The sequence below is a fragment of the Notolepis coatsorum genome (assembly GCF_963971535.1).
Source record: "Notolepis coatsorum genome assembly, chromosome: 8".
Taxonomy (NCBI): domain Eukaryota; kingdom Metazoa; phylum Chordata; class Actinopteri; order Aulopiformes; family Paralepididae; genus Notolepis; species Notolepis coatsorum.
The window spans coordinates 62,960,465-62,977,007 of record NC_140172.1 but is presented as its reverse complement, the minus strand read 5'-3'; the positions used below and the strand labels follow the sequence as shown (position 1 = coordinate 62,977,007).

The window sequence follows — 16,543 nt, the reverse complement described above, 5'->3', positions numbered from 1 at the left end:
TAAAATAAAAACCATTGAGGGTACGTCAAGCATACAAACATAATACATACATAATAAATGCAATACAAAATACAATAAACAATACAATATGCAAATGTGTACAATCAATTAAAACAATTACAGATTTTGAATGGTTGATCAAGTATTTAAGTATTTGAATTGGACTTATTGGGATTTTAGGTACAATGGACTCTTCCATCTGAATACTCTAGTATTTGATACGTAGTAGACGTCTGTGAGTTGTTCAGATCTGGTCTCAGAGGATTCAAAGAACATTATGAATCATCACCCTGCCGGCGCTATCAGTGAAAATACAAATGCATGCAATTTCAGTGACTTTTTTTGCCGCCAATTTTACTGTGAAAGTTGATGGAGAAGTCACAGGAAAAAGTCAGTCTTTATATTTTATTTGAAACCTCTGGGACTTAACGTGAATATCTTCCAGAAATCAACTACATATCCCACGCTGTGTTTAAAGGTAGAATTTCTAATGCCATCAAATGGCGGCCTAATAGGCAAAAGAGCCCCGCTTGCTATTAGATTAGATTCAAATGTATTGTCATTAGGGCTGCAACTAATGACTATTTTGATAGTCGACTAATCTGTCGATTATTTTTTTGATTAGTCGACTAATCGAAAAACAATTATATTAAAAAAATATATATATAATTTTTTTTTTTTTTTTTTTTACTACCTATCTTTGTGAAAGTGGCTTCTCGGCTCTGGTCCAGCTGAAGATAGAGCAGAGGAACAGATTGGACATTGAGAGAGAATGACCTCAGAGTTGCTTTGAGACTCTTGTCAGGACCAAACAACATCCCCAGTTATCCCATTAGTTCCCCCAAACTTACTGTTGGTCTGTTATGTTAAGCTAAGAAGTCTTCAGCTGGCTGGACCAGAGCTGAGAAGCCACTTTCACAAAGATAGGTAGTGCAAAAAAAAAATTATAATATATATATATTTTTTTTAATGACTAATCGACGCAACAATATCTCGTCTACGATTTTGCACGATGTCGATTATGTCGACTAATCGTTGCAGCCCTAATTGTCATCATATACAGCACAGTGCAGTACAACGCAAATAAGTTTGGCATCCAACCAGAGTGCAAATTTAACGGTAAAGTGCAACAGTAATATACAATGTACAGGTGATTAAACTGGATATAAAATATACAAATGAGCACTACTGAGAAATAGTGCTAATCAGATGTAAAGTTGTATAGTATTATTATGTACAGTGATATAGGTATAAAGACACTATGGTAGTAAGTCATACTGGCCAGCTGTATAACTAGTAAGAGTAGGTAAAATATATGTATCTACAGGTAAAAATATATGTATTGCACTTGGTTTACATTGTTGTTTGGGTCTGATGTGTGGGTTGGATTTAAGGCGAGACACTACAGGTGAATAGGGTAAAAAATTTAACTAATAGATATCACAATGAAACTTCCCCAGTTGATTACTTATATTAAGACAAGACTTTTTTGTATTACAAGTTTTCTGAAATTGTATGTTTAAATATGCAAACTGATAACCTCCCCCTGGCGAACGAGCTAAACACATTTTACTGTAGGTTTGAGAAAGAGGTTCCCCCCCGCCCTCTTCCTTCACCCACTCGGTCACAACCTCCATCCCCCCACCCCAGTGACCATGCATGACCATCTCCCGGGATTTGAAGTGGGAGCTCAACATCACGGGCCTGCTCAAGAAGGCCCAGGGGAGGATGTTCTTCCTCCGGCAGTTGAAGAAATATAAACTGCCGAGGACCATGATGGCCCAATTCTACACGGCCATCATTGAGTCCATCCTCACCCACTCCATCATCTCCTGGTTCCCCGCTGCAGCGGCAAAAGATCTTGCCAAGCTGCAGCGGGTGATTCGCTCCGCGGAGAGGGTGATCGGCTGTCCCCTGCCCTCCCTCAGGTCCCTGCATGACTCCAGGGCGCTGAAGAGGGCGAGGAAGATCATGGCCGACCCATCCCACCCCGGTCACAGCCTCTTCACCCTGCTCCCCTCTGGGAGAAGGCTGAGGATCCCAAAGGCTGTGAAAGCTCGACACAGACTGAGCTTCTTCCCCTCAGCCGCCAGGCTGATCAATGCCTCAGGTCCCCCCCCCTCGGTTCCCCCCCCCCCCCCTCTGCCCCCAAGTGACACTGGCACATTGGCACAATGACACTGACTGCACTGCACTAGTCCGTACTGGATCCCTGCACTCTTCACTTTATATATATATATGTATTTATTGATTAATCCCCCACTGCACTGTTTCGTTTCTTGTCTGTGTTAGTGTTGTTTACTGTGAAAAAAGAAAGGAAATGCATACACTGTATTGCTGCAACAATTACCAATGTGTTTTACACAAATGGCTAAATAAAGGAATCTGTATCTGAATCTGAATCTGAGGCATGATCTACTTAAATATGCACTAATTTGCATATAATTCCAGGACAGAAATCTGAACATTGGATAAAGCCATTTTCAAAATTATAGTTTCATTTTGTTGACATATTAGAGCCAAAGGTTATTACAGAGGGGATTTTGGATATCTCTTTTTATCACTCCATAAATCAGAAAATACTCCATTCAGTCCATTTTTATGGTAAAATTCCATATTTCGCCATGTTTTTAGGAATAAAATGTGATATAAATCAGGGTATTAAGAATGCGATATCAACAAACCCTTCTGTAAATACCTTCAAAACATAGATACGAATAGAACTGGAAGGTTTGGTGTATGTGAGTGCTACTGAAGTGCAGATTTCTGGCTCAGAGTATGAGGAAAAACTCTTAAAACTCATTTTTTGGGAAAACACCTTCAAAGTTCTGTATTGTAAAATGCCATACTTTCTTTTTAAACAGATATTTACAAACACAATACCTAATCAAACCATTAGTAATAGACAACCTAAACACATGCCTGATAACTGAATAATAATGATGTTATTGAACTGAACAGAACTACACACAGGCTATAGGCAAAACATATTTGAATAGATTTCACTATGAAACTTTCCCAGTTTGTTATGTACATATAAACTAAGAAAAAATATATTGCAAGTTTTCTGAATTTTATGTTTATATATGCAAATGAGGCACTTCCCCATTAAATATGTGCAAATTTATGGATGCAATAAGGCAAAATGAAGTAAAATAAACAACAAAATGTGTGTTATTGACGTTTTATTGTCACTAGTTTCATAGAAGACCTGTTTAGGAAGCAAAATATAACAATCTCAAAATCAACAAAAAAAAGTATATTTGCAAAGTATATTTGCCTATTCACCTGGGGTGTCTCGCCTTAAGCTATTGCTGGCCACTCCTCATCAGGCTCTGCCAAGAGAGGTCTGCATTCACAAGAATAAATCTCAGCAACGTTTTAGGAAAGTTATCTGAACCTGTCGTCTCTGTCTCTTTGTTGCAGACCTTTAAGCATGTGTTGATCACTGAGGGCCATTATGACTCCATCATCGCCTTCTACAACCAGGTGTTCATGCAGAAGCTGAAGACCAACATCCTGCAGTATGCCTCTACCTGGGTGAGACTGTGGTGGTTATCATGCTAACAGGAGGCCTCTACCTGGGTGAGACTGTAGTGGTTATCATGCTAACAGAGGCCTCTACCTGGGTGAGACTGTAGTGGTTATCATGCTAACAGTAACAGGAGGCCTCTACCTGGGTGAGACTGTAGTGGTTATCATGCTAACAGGAGGCCTCTACCTGGGTGAGAGTGTAGTGGTTATCATGCTAACAGGAGGCCTCTACCTGGGTGAGACTGTAGTGGTTATCATGCTAACAGTAACAGGAGGCCTCTACCTGGGTGAGACTGTAGTGGTTATCATGCTAACAGGAGGCCTCTACCTGGGTGAGACTGTAGTGGTTATCATGCTAACAGGAGGCCTCTACCTGGGTGAGACTGTAGTGGTTATCATGCTAACAGGAGGCCTCTACCTGGGTGAGACTGTAGTGGTTATCATGCTAACAGGAGGCCTCTACCTGGGTGAGACTGTAGTGGTTATCATGCTAACAGGAGGCCTCTACCTGGGTGAGACTGTAGTGGTTATCATGCTAACAGTAACAGGAGGCCTCTACCTGGGTGAGACTGTAGTGGTTATCATGCTAACAGGAGGCCTCTACCTGGGTGAGACTGTAGTGGTTATCATGCTAACAGGAGGCCTCTACCTGGGTGAGACTGTAGTGGTTATCATGCTAACAGAATGCCTCTATATGGGAGACAGGATTTAGTTATCATGCTAACAGAATACAGTGTTCAGTTCAGCGTCGCTATGTGTTCTTTATTAAAACAAATTTGCTAGAATGGTTGTGAAATTGGTATTAAATTCAAAGTTATATTTAAAATGTCTTAAAAAGTCCTTAAAAATATCCTGTTATAGCTACACAATTACAGAAGTCACAACAACGAACATTCTTCTTTGTGTTTCCAGCCTCCTCCTCTCTCTCCAATTCCCCACATGCCCCGCAGCCCCTATAAGTTCCCCAGCTCCCCTCTGCGTGTTCCTGGGAGCAACAACGTCTACATCTCCCCCCTGAAGAGCCCCCGCAGGTCACCCAGCATCATGACTCCTCGCACAAGGTCAGCTGGCATCCGGAGCACACAGTGTCTATATAGATTAGATTAGATTAAAATGTATTGTCATCATCATACAGCACAAGTACAGTACAATGAAAAGAAGTTTGGCATCTAACCGGAGTGTAACAGTAAAGTGCAATAGTAATATACAATGTACAGGTGATTTCACTTTTGAAAGTGAATCGGAAAGTGTCATCCGATTCACTTTCCACACTCGCCTACTACCGTCTTTTCTCTGCCCTCTTTGCCTGACGTTCACGACTTCCTAGTCTGACGTCCATGAATAGACGGAAGTAACGGAGTGGAAAATGCATCAGATTATTTAGACTGTAGACAACATTGCCAATAAGAGAAACTAAATCACACTAGTGTTATCATTTTTATAGTTACAAAATGTCATCCCTGAAATTGATACAAAAGAGGCATTATTTTAAAGAGCCATTCTTGCACATTCTTGTCTTCACAGAATGCTGGTATCGATCGGGGACTCTTTCGGGGTACGTAGATCTTTCTGCAAACCTCAAACTGGTCGGCCAGAATTATCAACCAACTACATCACCTGATCTCCTTTTGAAAGAACATTTAACACATTCTCACGTTTTTGTTTTTGTTGTTTTTTTGTTTGTTGATCTGCAGTCCAACAGTTTCCAGAAGATTAACCAGATGCTCCACAGCTGTGACCTGTCCTTCAAGAGGACTCTGGATATGGGCTCTGGGCCCAAACCCCTGAAGAGGCTACGCTTCGACGTGGACGGGCAGGATGAAGCTGACGGGAGGTTTGTTCACAAATGGACTTTTACACACAAGGCCCCTCCCACCACCCTCTAGTTAGTGATCTGTCTCTCTGTCCACGTCTGCTCGTATCAGCCTTGCGTCCGGTTCTAACTTACACCTGGAAGGAACTCCACATTATAATATTCTCGGCATAGCAACGACAGGCCCGGCCTCTCTTCTCGTTGCTATGTGACACGCTGTCTTTTGACCCAAATCCCTATGGCAGCGGCAATGTTGATATTATCTCATTGCAATGTTTTGATTATGGACCTGCTGAACGACCCTGGACATGCACACACACCCTGCTTGCTGCTACCACACTGACTCTCTCTGACCGCCTCCTCCACCACCTCTACCTCTCTGACCTGGCTATAAGTAGATGCTGTCATCCACCAATATTTAACACTATATACACCTTGAAAAACCTATATTTCCTTCAACATTGAACACAAAATGTAAAGGGATTGACTCTTTGAGATAATACCAAACCTGACTGATTGTCTATTTACTCAGTTTACAAACGACACCTATATTACGGATCCCCTTTCTGCGTATGTGTATGCACACGCTTGTGTATGTGTATATGGATATATACCTTTCTCTTTTTACGGTTAACTAGCATGAATACCGGTACTTATTTTATTTTTATTTTCTCCTTTCTCCCTCTCTTTTTCTCTCTTTCTTTCCTCTTCTCTGAGTGTGCTCTTGATTCCAGGGGTGGTAGGGAGGGATAACATTTACATTTAGTCATTTAGCTGATGCTTTTATCCAAAGCGACTTACAAGTTCTGTACGACAAGTCATCAGGAAGGGCACAACTCTATCAGCTGAGTAACAATGTTCATCAAAGTGTTGAGTGCTACACTGTAGGTTAGTTTATTAGGACAAGTGCATGACAGGTTAGTTAGGGTTAGATTTATTTTTATTTTATTTTTTATATATATTTTTTGAGATAATGGTTGAAGAAGTGCTAAGATAAGGGGTGGGCATAGCGGGTCATCGTCCATGTGTCTTCAATGTCTGAATAATTTGTACAAGTATGTTTGTTAGAATAATTGGGTGTCTACATTTATGTCTGTATGTATATTAGTCTGAATAAGAGTGTCTAATTTGTATGAATGATTCTATTTAAAGCAGATAAAGTAATTCAATATATTTGAAATATGCAGACATTTGGGAACTACCTCTACTGTAGAATTCAAACACAGCTCTGAACTACTTCTTTCCTTTCTTTCTCAACAGCAAAACTGGTGGAGATTCTACACTTCTAATGAAACTCGCAGAGATGAGTAAGTGAAAATTATCTCCTTGATTCCATTTGATTTAGTTTAACTTTGTTGTACACAGTGTGGACATTTGTCTTTGGTCTCACGATTGAACAAACGAATAAAACAATGACAATAACAGCAGACATATTAGGGCTGTCCCCGACTAAGGATTTAGATGGTGGACTATAATTGGCCAAAATTTGTCGTTAGTCGACTATTGCTGACTAAAAAAAAGTATAATATTTTTAATTCTTTTTTTTTAATTTTTAAATTTTGTATCATTCCATTTGGGCTGTGGGGGGTGCTTAATGTCTGAAGGAGTCGACTGAAGGCTTCTTGTCCTCTGCAAAAGCATGCAATTGGTCCACTGATGGCTTCTTGTCCTCTGCAAAAGCATGCAATTGGTCCACTGATGGATACATCTTGATATTTGTCTAGTCTAGTGTGTTCATTAGATGGGTGAAATCCTCTTTCAGTGCCTCTGTGCCTGTTTTCGTAGGCAGTTAGCCTCTGGTATGCGTGCCATTAGCGTTAGCCACGCTTCTAGGCCTCTTTTCTTTTGGAAAGAATGATTCTTTTTGTATTCGACTAAGAGGTTGGCTAGTCGACTACGGCTCCTTTCGACCGATTAGTCGACTAATCGACTAATAGGGGTCAGCCCTAAGACATATACATACATCTCTAATGTAAGTGCAGAGAACGTAGGAATACAATATATACATCAACAAGGACCGGGTCTAACGAGTGCAAGATTTATTTAACGCCTTAATGGCATTAGGAATGAAGGAGTTTCTTAAACAAATTTTGGTCTGGGGCGGCTAGGTGGTGCCCAGCTCTCCGCATTGTATTCAGCTTTGCTGGTCGTTCATACTAATACATTTGGCAGTATTAGGGGGTGGGAAGCTGATGGGTGGGGATCGGACGTTGTGGACAGCGACTCCTACAGGTTGGTTGGTGCGCCTGCGCAGTAGAATCAGGAAGCGACGGGGGCGGCGTCCCTCCAAAGCGCAGACCCCCGACGCTGAAAGACGCTGTGCAGGTGAAAAGATGCGACGGCTGCTACCTCGAGTACCGGAGGGGACTCGTGCAATGTATGGCTTCGTCCACATTACAGCCGGCTTGTGGGAGGCATGGCCAAACAGCGTTCGAGACAGGGGAGGGTAGAATTGGACGATACAAAATTGGGATGGGAGAAAAATAGAAAAATGGGAGAAAAAGTAGATAAAAAATAAAATAAAAAATGTTGGTCTCTTAACACTTTGATTGCCAGCGTGGCGTGCACTATTTATCGTTGAATGCCACCACCCACTTCAATGATAGTGCTCTAAAAACGCATAATCTATGTCTTAAATTATGGCTATGTGTCTAATCTGCCCGTCGCTTATCAATGACTTGTTTGCAGTCAACATTGTCGAAACGGATTGTTTTTTAATCGGTTAATTTCCGTTTATAGCATTTTGAAAAGCCCTCTTTTCTTGAAAGTTTCAGGAAAATATATAGATTCCGTGATAAATGGCATTTACTGGAATATTCTGGAATACACAAAAAACGTTTGTCATTTTTCAGCCTATTTATGATTCGTTTTCAAATAAACACTAGATTATCGATAGTATATGTGTACTTATGCACGCTAGATAAGCGGGCTGAAAAATATATTATTTCCTGATCAGCACACACACACACACACACACACACACACACACACACACACACACACACACACACACACACACACACACACACACACACACACACACACGGCAACTGCTGATATATAGGTGAAAACAGATCAGATTACCCCAAGACTGGTAAAATAAATTGCTTACCTCAGACCAGATGTTCTCCAAAAAGATTATTCCAATTCCTGATCGCCATTCCAAATATCGATCGCGTTTATTGATTCAGCGCTGGGTACTGTAAATATGTACCATACTTTTCGGACTATAAGCCGCAGCTTTTTCCCCCATTTTTCGACCCTGCGGCTTATATAACGGTGCGGCTAATCTATGGATTTTTACAGTTAACTGGGCTCGCTCCCTTAGCTCTGACCGTCGGATCAGACTCGTAAATCTGCTGCAGCAGTGCACGCCTTGCCCCTCCTCCTCCGCCTCACAGTCGAGCCCTCCTCCTCCCCCTCACAGTCGAGTGCATAGCCAGCAACCAGCCAGACGTTAGCTCCCGGGACGATTAGCCACGTTAGTTTGCCAGCAACCAGCCAGGCAGAGACGTTAGCTCCCGGGACGAGTAGCCACGTTAGTTAGCCAGCAACCTGCCAGGTACCGACGTTAGCTCCCGGGATGATTAGCCACGTTAGGTAGCCAGCAACCAGCCAGGCAGAGACGTTAGCTCCCGGGACGAATAGCCACGGTAGTTAGCCAGCAACCAGCCAGGCAGAGACGTTAGCTCCCCGGACGAGTAGCCACGTTAGTTAGCCAGCAACCTGCCAGGTACCGACGTTAGCTCCCGGGACGATTAGCCACGTTAGGTAGCCAGCAACCAGCCAGGCAGAGACGTTAGCTCCCGGGACGATTAGCCACGTTATTTAGCCAGCAACCAGCCAGGGACGTTAGCTCTCAGAACGATTAGCCACGTTAGTTAGCCAGCAACCAGCCAGGCAGAGACGTTAGCTCCCGGGACGATTAGCCACGTTAGTTAGCCAGCAACCAGCCAGGTACCGACGTTAGCTCCCGGGACGATTGCTATCTAGTGTTGGCTCTATCGTTCCATGAGCTAACGTTAGTAGCTACCTAGTGTTGGCTAAGTAGCTATCGTTAGTAGCTAGCTACCGTTACTGTTTAAACAAAAATGTTAATAAATGGGAGCTTCCTCAAACAGCCATCTCTTTCCCGACAATCCCCTCTGGGCACGAACCCTTACATTATGGTAATTAAACATTAAAACACCTGCGGCTTATAGTCCAGTGCGGCTTATATATGTACACATCATTCAATTGAGCTGCTGCGGCTTATATTCAGGTGCGGCTTATAGTGCGAAAAGTACGGTATTCCACTTTGTTTTGCGGCTCGGCAATCACTTCTGTCTCTTCAGATGGCTTGACGGGAAAAGTAAAATGAGGAAACTGGACCCCCCCCCCATCAGTCTAATCCAATGGGGTGCAGTACCACAGGGAGAGACGATAGGGGCGGTATTTTCCCAATGGAGCTCAGAGAGAGTCTGCAGCACTGGCGTGAGGCTCGGTTGATGAAATATGAATTCAAATCGCTAATAAATAAAAAAAATACGACAAACAAGCGCTATATAGCGTTGCTGGCATTCAACTGGCGGCATGAACTAACGACAAAAAGCGTCCGTGGCACTCAAAGTGTTAACGACTACCAAAGGGGAACAACTCGAACTCCCCATAGAGTGGGTGAGAGGGGTCACCCACTATCTTCCTAGCTTTCTTCCTAAGCACTTCATTGTAGATGTAGCTTAGTTGTTTTTGTAGCTTCCCTATGGTTTTAGAGGCCAAATTCATTATCCTCTGCAACTTATTTCTTTTATGTTCAGATTTCCGTACCACATGGCCACATTAAAGCTTAAGACTCCTTCCACTAGGTTCTTATAAACTGGTTCCATAATTGGCTTACTCGCACAAAAGATGTTGAACTTATGTAAAAGGTGGAGGCGTTGATTGCATGATTTAAATATGTGATTGGTATTCTTATTGAAGTTAAGATCGCTATCAATGTACATGCCAAGATATTTTGAATTACGCCACACCTCCTCTGTAGAATACGTCTAACCTAGCGGTGTTCCTGTGTTCTTTATGAATACATCTAACCTAGCAGTGTTCCTGTGTTCTTTATGAATACATCTAACCTAGCAGTGTTCCTGTGTTCTTTATGAATACATCTAACCTAACAGTGTTCCTGTGTTCTTTATGAATACATCTAACCTAACAGTGTTCCTGTGTTCTTTATGAATGTCTAACCTAGCAGTGTTCCTGTGTTCTTTATGAATACATCTAACCTAGCGGTGTTCCTGTGTTCTTTATGAATACATCTAACCTAGCGGTGTTCCTGTGTTCTTTATGAATACATCTAACCTAGCAGTGTTCCTGTGTTCTTTATGAATACATCTAACCTAGCGGTGTTCCTGTGTTCTTTATGAATACATCTAACCTAGCAGTGTTCCTGTGTTCTTTATGAATACATCTAACCTAACAGTGTTCCTGTGTTCTTTATGAATACATCTAACCTAACAGTGTTCCTGTGTTCTTTATGAATGTCTAACCTAGCAGTGTTCCTGTGTTCTTTATGAATACATCTAACCTAGCGGTGTTCCTGTGTTCTTTATGAATACATCTAACCTAGCGGTGTTCCTGTGTTCTTTATGAATACATCTAACCTAGCAGTGTTCCTGTGTTCTTTATGAATACATCTAACCTAACAGTGTTCCTGTGTTCTTTATGAATACATCTAACCTAGCAGTGTTCCTGTGTTCTTTATGAATACATCTAACCTAGTGGTGTTCCTGTGTTCTGTATAATTACATCTAACCTAGTGGTGTTCCTGTGTTCTTTATGAATACATCTAACCTAACAGTGTTCCTGTGTTCTTTATGAATACATCTAACCTAGCGGTGTTCCTGTGTTCTTTATGAATACATCTAACCTAGCGGTGTTCCTGTGTTCTTTATAATTACATCTAACCTAGTGGTGTTCCTGTGTTCTTTATGAATACATCTAACCTAGCAGTGTTCCTGTGTTCTTTATGAATACATCTAACCTAGCGGTGTTCCTGTGTTCTTTATGAATACATCTAACCTAGTGGTGTTCCTGTGTTCTTTATAATTACATCTAACCTAGTGGTGTTCCTGTGTTCTTTATGAATACATCTAACCTAACAGTGTTCCTGTGTTCTTTATGAATACATCTAACCTAGCGGTGTTCCTGTGTTCTTTATGAATACATCTAACCTAGCGGTGTTCCTGTGTTCTTTATGAATACATCTAACCTAACAGTGTTCCTGTGTTCTTTATGAATACATCTAACCTAGCAGTGTTCCTGTGTTCTTTATGAATACATCTAACCTAGCGGTGTTCCTGTGTTCTTTATGAATACATCTAACCTAGCGGTGTTCCTGTGTTCTTTATGAATACATCTAACCTAGCAGTGTTCCTGTGTTCTTTATGAATACATCTAACCTAGCGGTGTTCCTGTGTTCTTTATGAATACATCTAACCTAACAGTGTTCCTGTGTTCTTTATGAATACATCTAACCTAACAGTGTTCCTGTGTTCTTTATGAATACATCTAACCTAGCAGTGTTCCTGTGTTCTTTATGAATACATCTAACCTAGCAGTGTTCCTGTGTTCTTTATGAATGTCTAACCTAGCAGTGTTCCTGTGTTCTTTATGAATACATCTAACCTAGCTGTGTTCCTGTGTTCTTTATGAATGTCTAACCTAGCGGTGTTCCTGTGTTCTTTATGAATGTCTAACCTAGCAGTGTTCCTGTGTTCTTTATGAATACATCTAACCTAGCGGTGTTCCTGTGTTCTTTATGAATGTCTAACCTAGCAGTGTTCCTGTGTTCTTTATGAATGTCTAACCTAGCAGTGTTCCTGTGTTCTTTATGAATACATCTAACCTAGCAGTGTTCCTGTGTTCTTTATGAATGTCTAACCTAGCAGTGTTCCTGTGTTCTTTATGAATACATCTAACCTAGCAGTGTTCCTGTGTTCTTTATGAATACATCTAACCTAGCAGTGTTCCTGTGTTTTTTATGAATGTCTAACCTAACAGTGTTCCTGTGTTCTTTATGAATACATCTAACCTAGCGGTGTTCCTGTGTTCTTTATGAATACATCTAACCTAGCGATGTTCCTGTGTTCTTTATGAATGTCTAACCTAGCAGTGTTCCTGTGTTCTTTATGAATACATCTAACCTAACAGTGTTCCTGTGTTCTTTATGAATGTCTAACCTAGCAGTGTTCCTGTGTTCTTTATGAATGTCTAACCTAGCAGTGTTCCTGTGTTCTTTATGAATACATCTAACCTAACAGTGTTCCTGTGTTCTTTATGAATGTCTAACCTAGCAGTGTTCCTGTGTTCTTTATGAATATGTCTAACCTAGCAGTGTTCCTGTGTTCTTTATGAATATGTCTAACCTAGCGGTGTTCCTGTGTTCTTTATGAAGGCTCCACTCGGAGTCGCATGCAGGAACAGAAGATGGAGGAGGATGCAGAGTCAGGGAAGTTGTAACCTGAGTTCCTCCTGAGGAGTCGATGTGTACAGCACTGTTTGCCACAGCCTTAACCACATTTCTTCCTTTGAGACGAGAGTTAAGTGTTAAATTAAGTGTTCGATTTTAGTCTAAATTAAGCTAGTTTTTATTGGCAGTTTTCTTTGAGCAGCAATATCGTGACCTTGGAATTATATGGTTCTATCCTAACATGTAGGTCAAAATGAATGTGTTTGATGTTGCCCTACAAACAGGCATTCACGCGTGGGTCGAGTTAGATTAAAAAAATGGTTTAAGTAGGTGAAACATTTTCATTAAAAAGGTTTTTATTCCTCGGTTCAAAATTCTACTTAAACCTGCACTATGGGACTTTCTCATGAAAGAATATTGCTGCTCCAGCAAGCTGAATCATGGAGGTGGGCCAAGTTAGGCTGATCAATAGAAAACCAGTGCTGTAAAATGCATAAAAGGGAATATAAGTTTAAGTTGTACATTATTATCCTCGTGGGGAATGTATCCTCTACATTTGACCCATCCTTACTACTTAAGAGCAGCTGCCTGGGACCATTGCCCTTGCTCAATCAGAGTCAAGAATGTTGATGTTAACTAACGTTAGCTAACATTATCGTTATCGATAGCTTTTGATGCTATAACGTAACGTTAGCTAGCTGACAACTGCACATTTAAATTGACAAACACTATGTGTAATACATGGCACAATTCAAACAGGATAAATACCGGATGCCTCTCTATTATAAGCCATGAAATGATGGTGTGTGTATAATGTAGTTTAATATCAATTTAGTTATAGATGCCTTTATTCATGTTTAAAAGGGAATTATCTTGGTACAGTGCCAGATAGAACCTTATATTTCTAAATAGAATTGGTGCATTCAGAATTAGGAGGTTCTATCTGAAATGTGATCATCTTTAAAATGTCCAAATGTCTCTGGATACTGTCCTCAAAGTAGCTATGGGATGTTTGGCATAGAATTACCCTACTTATCTCAAACCCTGCCCTCTTTTCTTGATCCTCTGATCATGACTGTTGCTTCCCTCAGACAAGCAACGTTTTTGTTTGTTTATCCAGGAGAAGAAACGGTTGTGGTCGGAGGATCAAGAAAAGAGGGCAGGGTTTCAGATCTGTCAATTTCGCTATCTGATGTGTGAACCTTTTTGCGGGTCAATATCTCAAAACTATTCTAGAACCATATAATTCCAATGTTATGATATGCAAATATAGAGAACTTTCTCTTCCTTTTTGTAGTTGTTGTTTTAATTGAGTGCTTACTTGTTTTAGTTTTTATTATTTTTGACTTGTTATGCGATATTGCAAAAAAAGAATGTGACCATGTTTTGCTGATATTCTATTTGAAATCCTTGTTTTTAGTTTGTTTTCTAGTATTTTTTTCTTTTTCATATTCTCCATCGGCAACGCAGTGTGACGACACGTTACTCTTTTAGTGTAGTAAATGCTCAGGCTTTGAAAGAAATTAAGTTTTAATTAATTTTGCTTTAAAGGGATATTGTTGCATTTTAGCACCTATGGCAGTCTATAGCAGTTCAGGAGCAGTCGACTTCCGACATCATCTGCCTTGCGAATCTTCTGATAATGCTAGCGTACAACCCCACCTCACACCCCTGGTATCCCCAGAGTGTCAGTAGGGATGGGCAAAATTACTATTCGATAGTCACTGGGAACTATTCGAATACTAATTGAACTTATTAACCAGTCAACTAATTAACTTATGATTTTCTTTTGACTAAATAGCTAAAAACAAAAGTCACATTGGTGATGCTTAAAGTCTGAGCTTCCACGTTAACGTATGGTTTTGTTTTTACTTAAAAGCGAGCTAGCTAGCTGCTGTCATTGCTAACAGCTAACGCTAGTGGACCAGGCAAACGTAAAGCATTCATTCTTAAAGTTACATCACCAATGCTTGAAATGTGTGAGTTTAGTGAAACAACATGGCAAACGTACAAAACATTGCTATCATGTAACATCCGGTCTCTTTCTTCATCTTTTTCTTTTCCGATCTCCCAGCTGTTAACAGACTATTATGCTACCTGGCTAGCTAGCGAGCTGTTCAGCGGTGTAACAGTTAATAGGGTCCTCTCCCAATACACTACACAGTGTGGTTGCTGGTAAAAACAAGGGAAAACATCTTTTTTGAGACCAAACGATATTCGCATAAACTATTTGATTTTTTTAAAATAATTTAATGACTATTCGCAAATCGATGCCCATCCCTAAATGTCAGTAATGGTGGCCGTGAACTGGCGTGGATGTACATGTTCTAAACAGTCTAAACCATCTTTCTTCTTTTTTCCCCTCCTACAAAATGAAACAAGAGTTTCTCTGTTCATTTACTATAGGATTTTTAGTTTAAATTTAGCTTGTTTTAATTAAGCCGCGTTTTCTTTGAGAAGCAATATGTGAATAGAGAACTTTGCCTTCCTTAATAGTTAACGCTTTAACTGAGTGTATGTATATTTTTTACATTGGAATGGATTTGTAACGGGATGATGAATTACGCTTTGGCCATGTTTTGAGAAAGACATTAGTTTTGCAGATGTTATATACAGGCTTCCTACGGTCTGCAAAGTCTGGAAAAGAATAGGGAAATTCATTTCATCTATTTCCAGGTTCTTGAAAGGTTTAGGAATATTGCACTAATGTCTGGAAGAATATTGTCGTTCAGTCCCCGTACAGATGGATACACATTTTATGTAGCTGTAGATCCAATTACACTTGACATATTGTTTGTTGTTGTGAAGAATTCTCTTCAGCAGTGGTGCGTTGGCCTAGTTGACCCGTCGTGTTGCCCTGCTGCTATCAGCAGACATCATGTTGAACCAACCAAAATCTCCAAAAGTCCACTCAAGAAATCTGGAGTCTGGGGGGAAAGGTATGAAGTTCCTGAAATAGGAAAACGTGTTGGAACCCTGTATATAAGAAATCACTGTTTTTCACATAGTTTTCTAGTTCCAGGAATACTCCCTCCTTGGCTTGTGTATTACATATTATGTTAACCCTTTTATTGACATAGTCATAGGCCCTCTGGCCGGCTCAGTCTGCCCTGTTGAGTCAGCCCGCCAAGATTTTGGAACTGTTCACCTATTTGAGTTTTTGACACAGAAATGATGCACCTTAATGCAAATGTTGCCATCATGATGTAACATTTCAAGTGTTTTCATCTAATCACTCACTTAAAAAAAAGTGTAAACTGCCAGGCTCTGAAATAAATCATGTTATTTGAACTTGTGTCTGTTTTTTCTCTTTTAAATGATAAGAATTCCAGGGTTTGAGACCCCTGCGTCTTCTGGCCGCTTGAGACCAAAGCTGTCCTTGCTACACAATGGTGAAACAAACTTCCCACCACAGCCGGGACAGCTGAAACCTGCCCAATTTTCTAATTAACTAAAAACATAAATTAACCTTATTGTTTTACTATTATGTACCTTACCACTATGTCCTTTGTTACTATACTGATGCCTATAATGCTAATATGTCTATACAACTATGCACTCAAAACACTCAAGTTTGACACTTTGACTAACAATACCACTTACCCTTACCTGCCAGAGATGTGCACCTCCTGCGGACTTATTCACATTTCATAAGTTGCTTTGGATAATGGCGTCAGCTAAATGACTAAATGTATAATTAAGACCCCTCAAAGGCTTAACTCCATGTGCAACACCATACCCGGATCACTCTG

At 40.6% G+C, this 16,543-nt stretch overlaps 1 protein-coding gene across 1 annotated transcript in view; it reads left to right on the top strand.

The window, feature by feature from the left end:
• rb1 (retinoblastoma 1) overlaps nucleotides 1–16,051 on the top strand; it is a 136,444-nt gene extending 120,393 nt beyond the window's left edge. Inside the window, exons 22-27 of the mRNA XM_084320652.1 lie at nucleotides 3,427–3,540; nucleotides 4,447–4,595; nucleotides 5,059–5,089; nucleotides 5,229–5,368; nucleotides 6,608–6,654; nucleotides 12,777–16,051. Coding sequence (XP_084176778.1) covers nucleotides 3,427–3,540; nucleotides 4,447–4,595; nucleotides 5,059–5,089; nucleotides 5,229–5,368; nucleotides 6,608–6,654; nucleotides 12,777–12,841 — 546 coding nt within the window. The 3' untranslated portion in view covers nucleotides 12,842–16,051. The remainder of the gene's footprint in view (nucleotides 1–3,426; nucleotides 3,541–4,446; nucleotides 4,596–5,058; nucleotides 5,090–5,228; nucleotides 5,369–6,607; nucleotides 6,655–12,776) is intronic.
• Nucleotides 16,052–16,543: the final 492 nt, after the last annotated feature.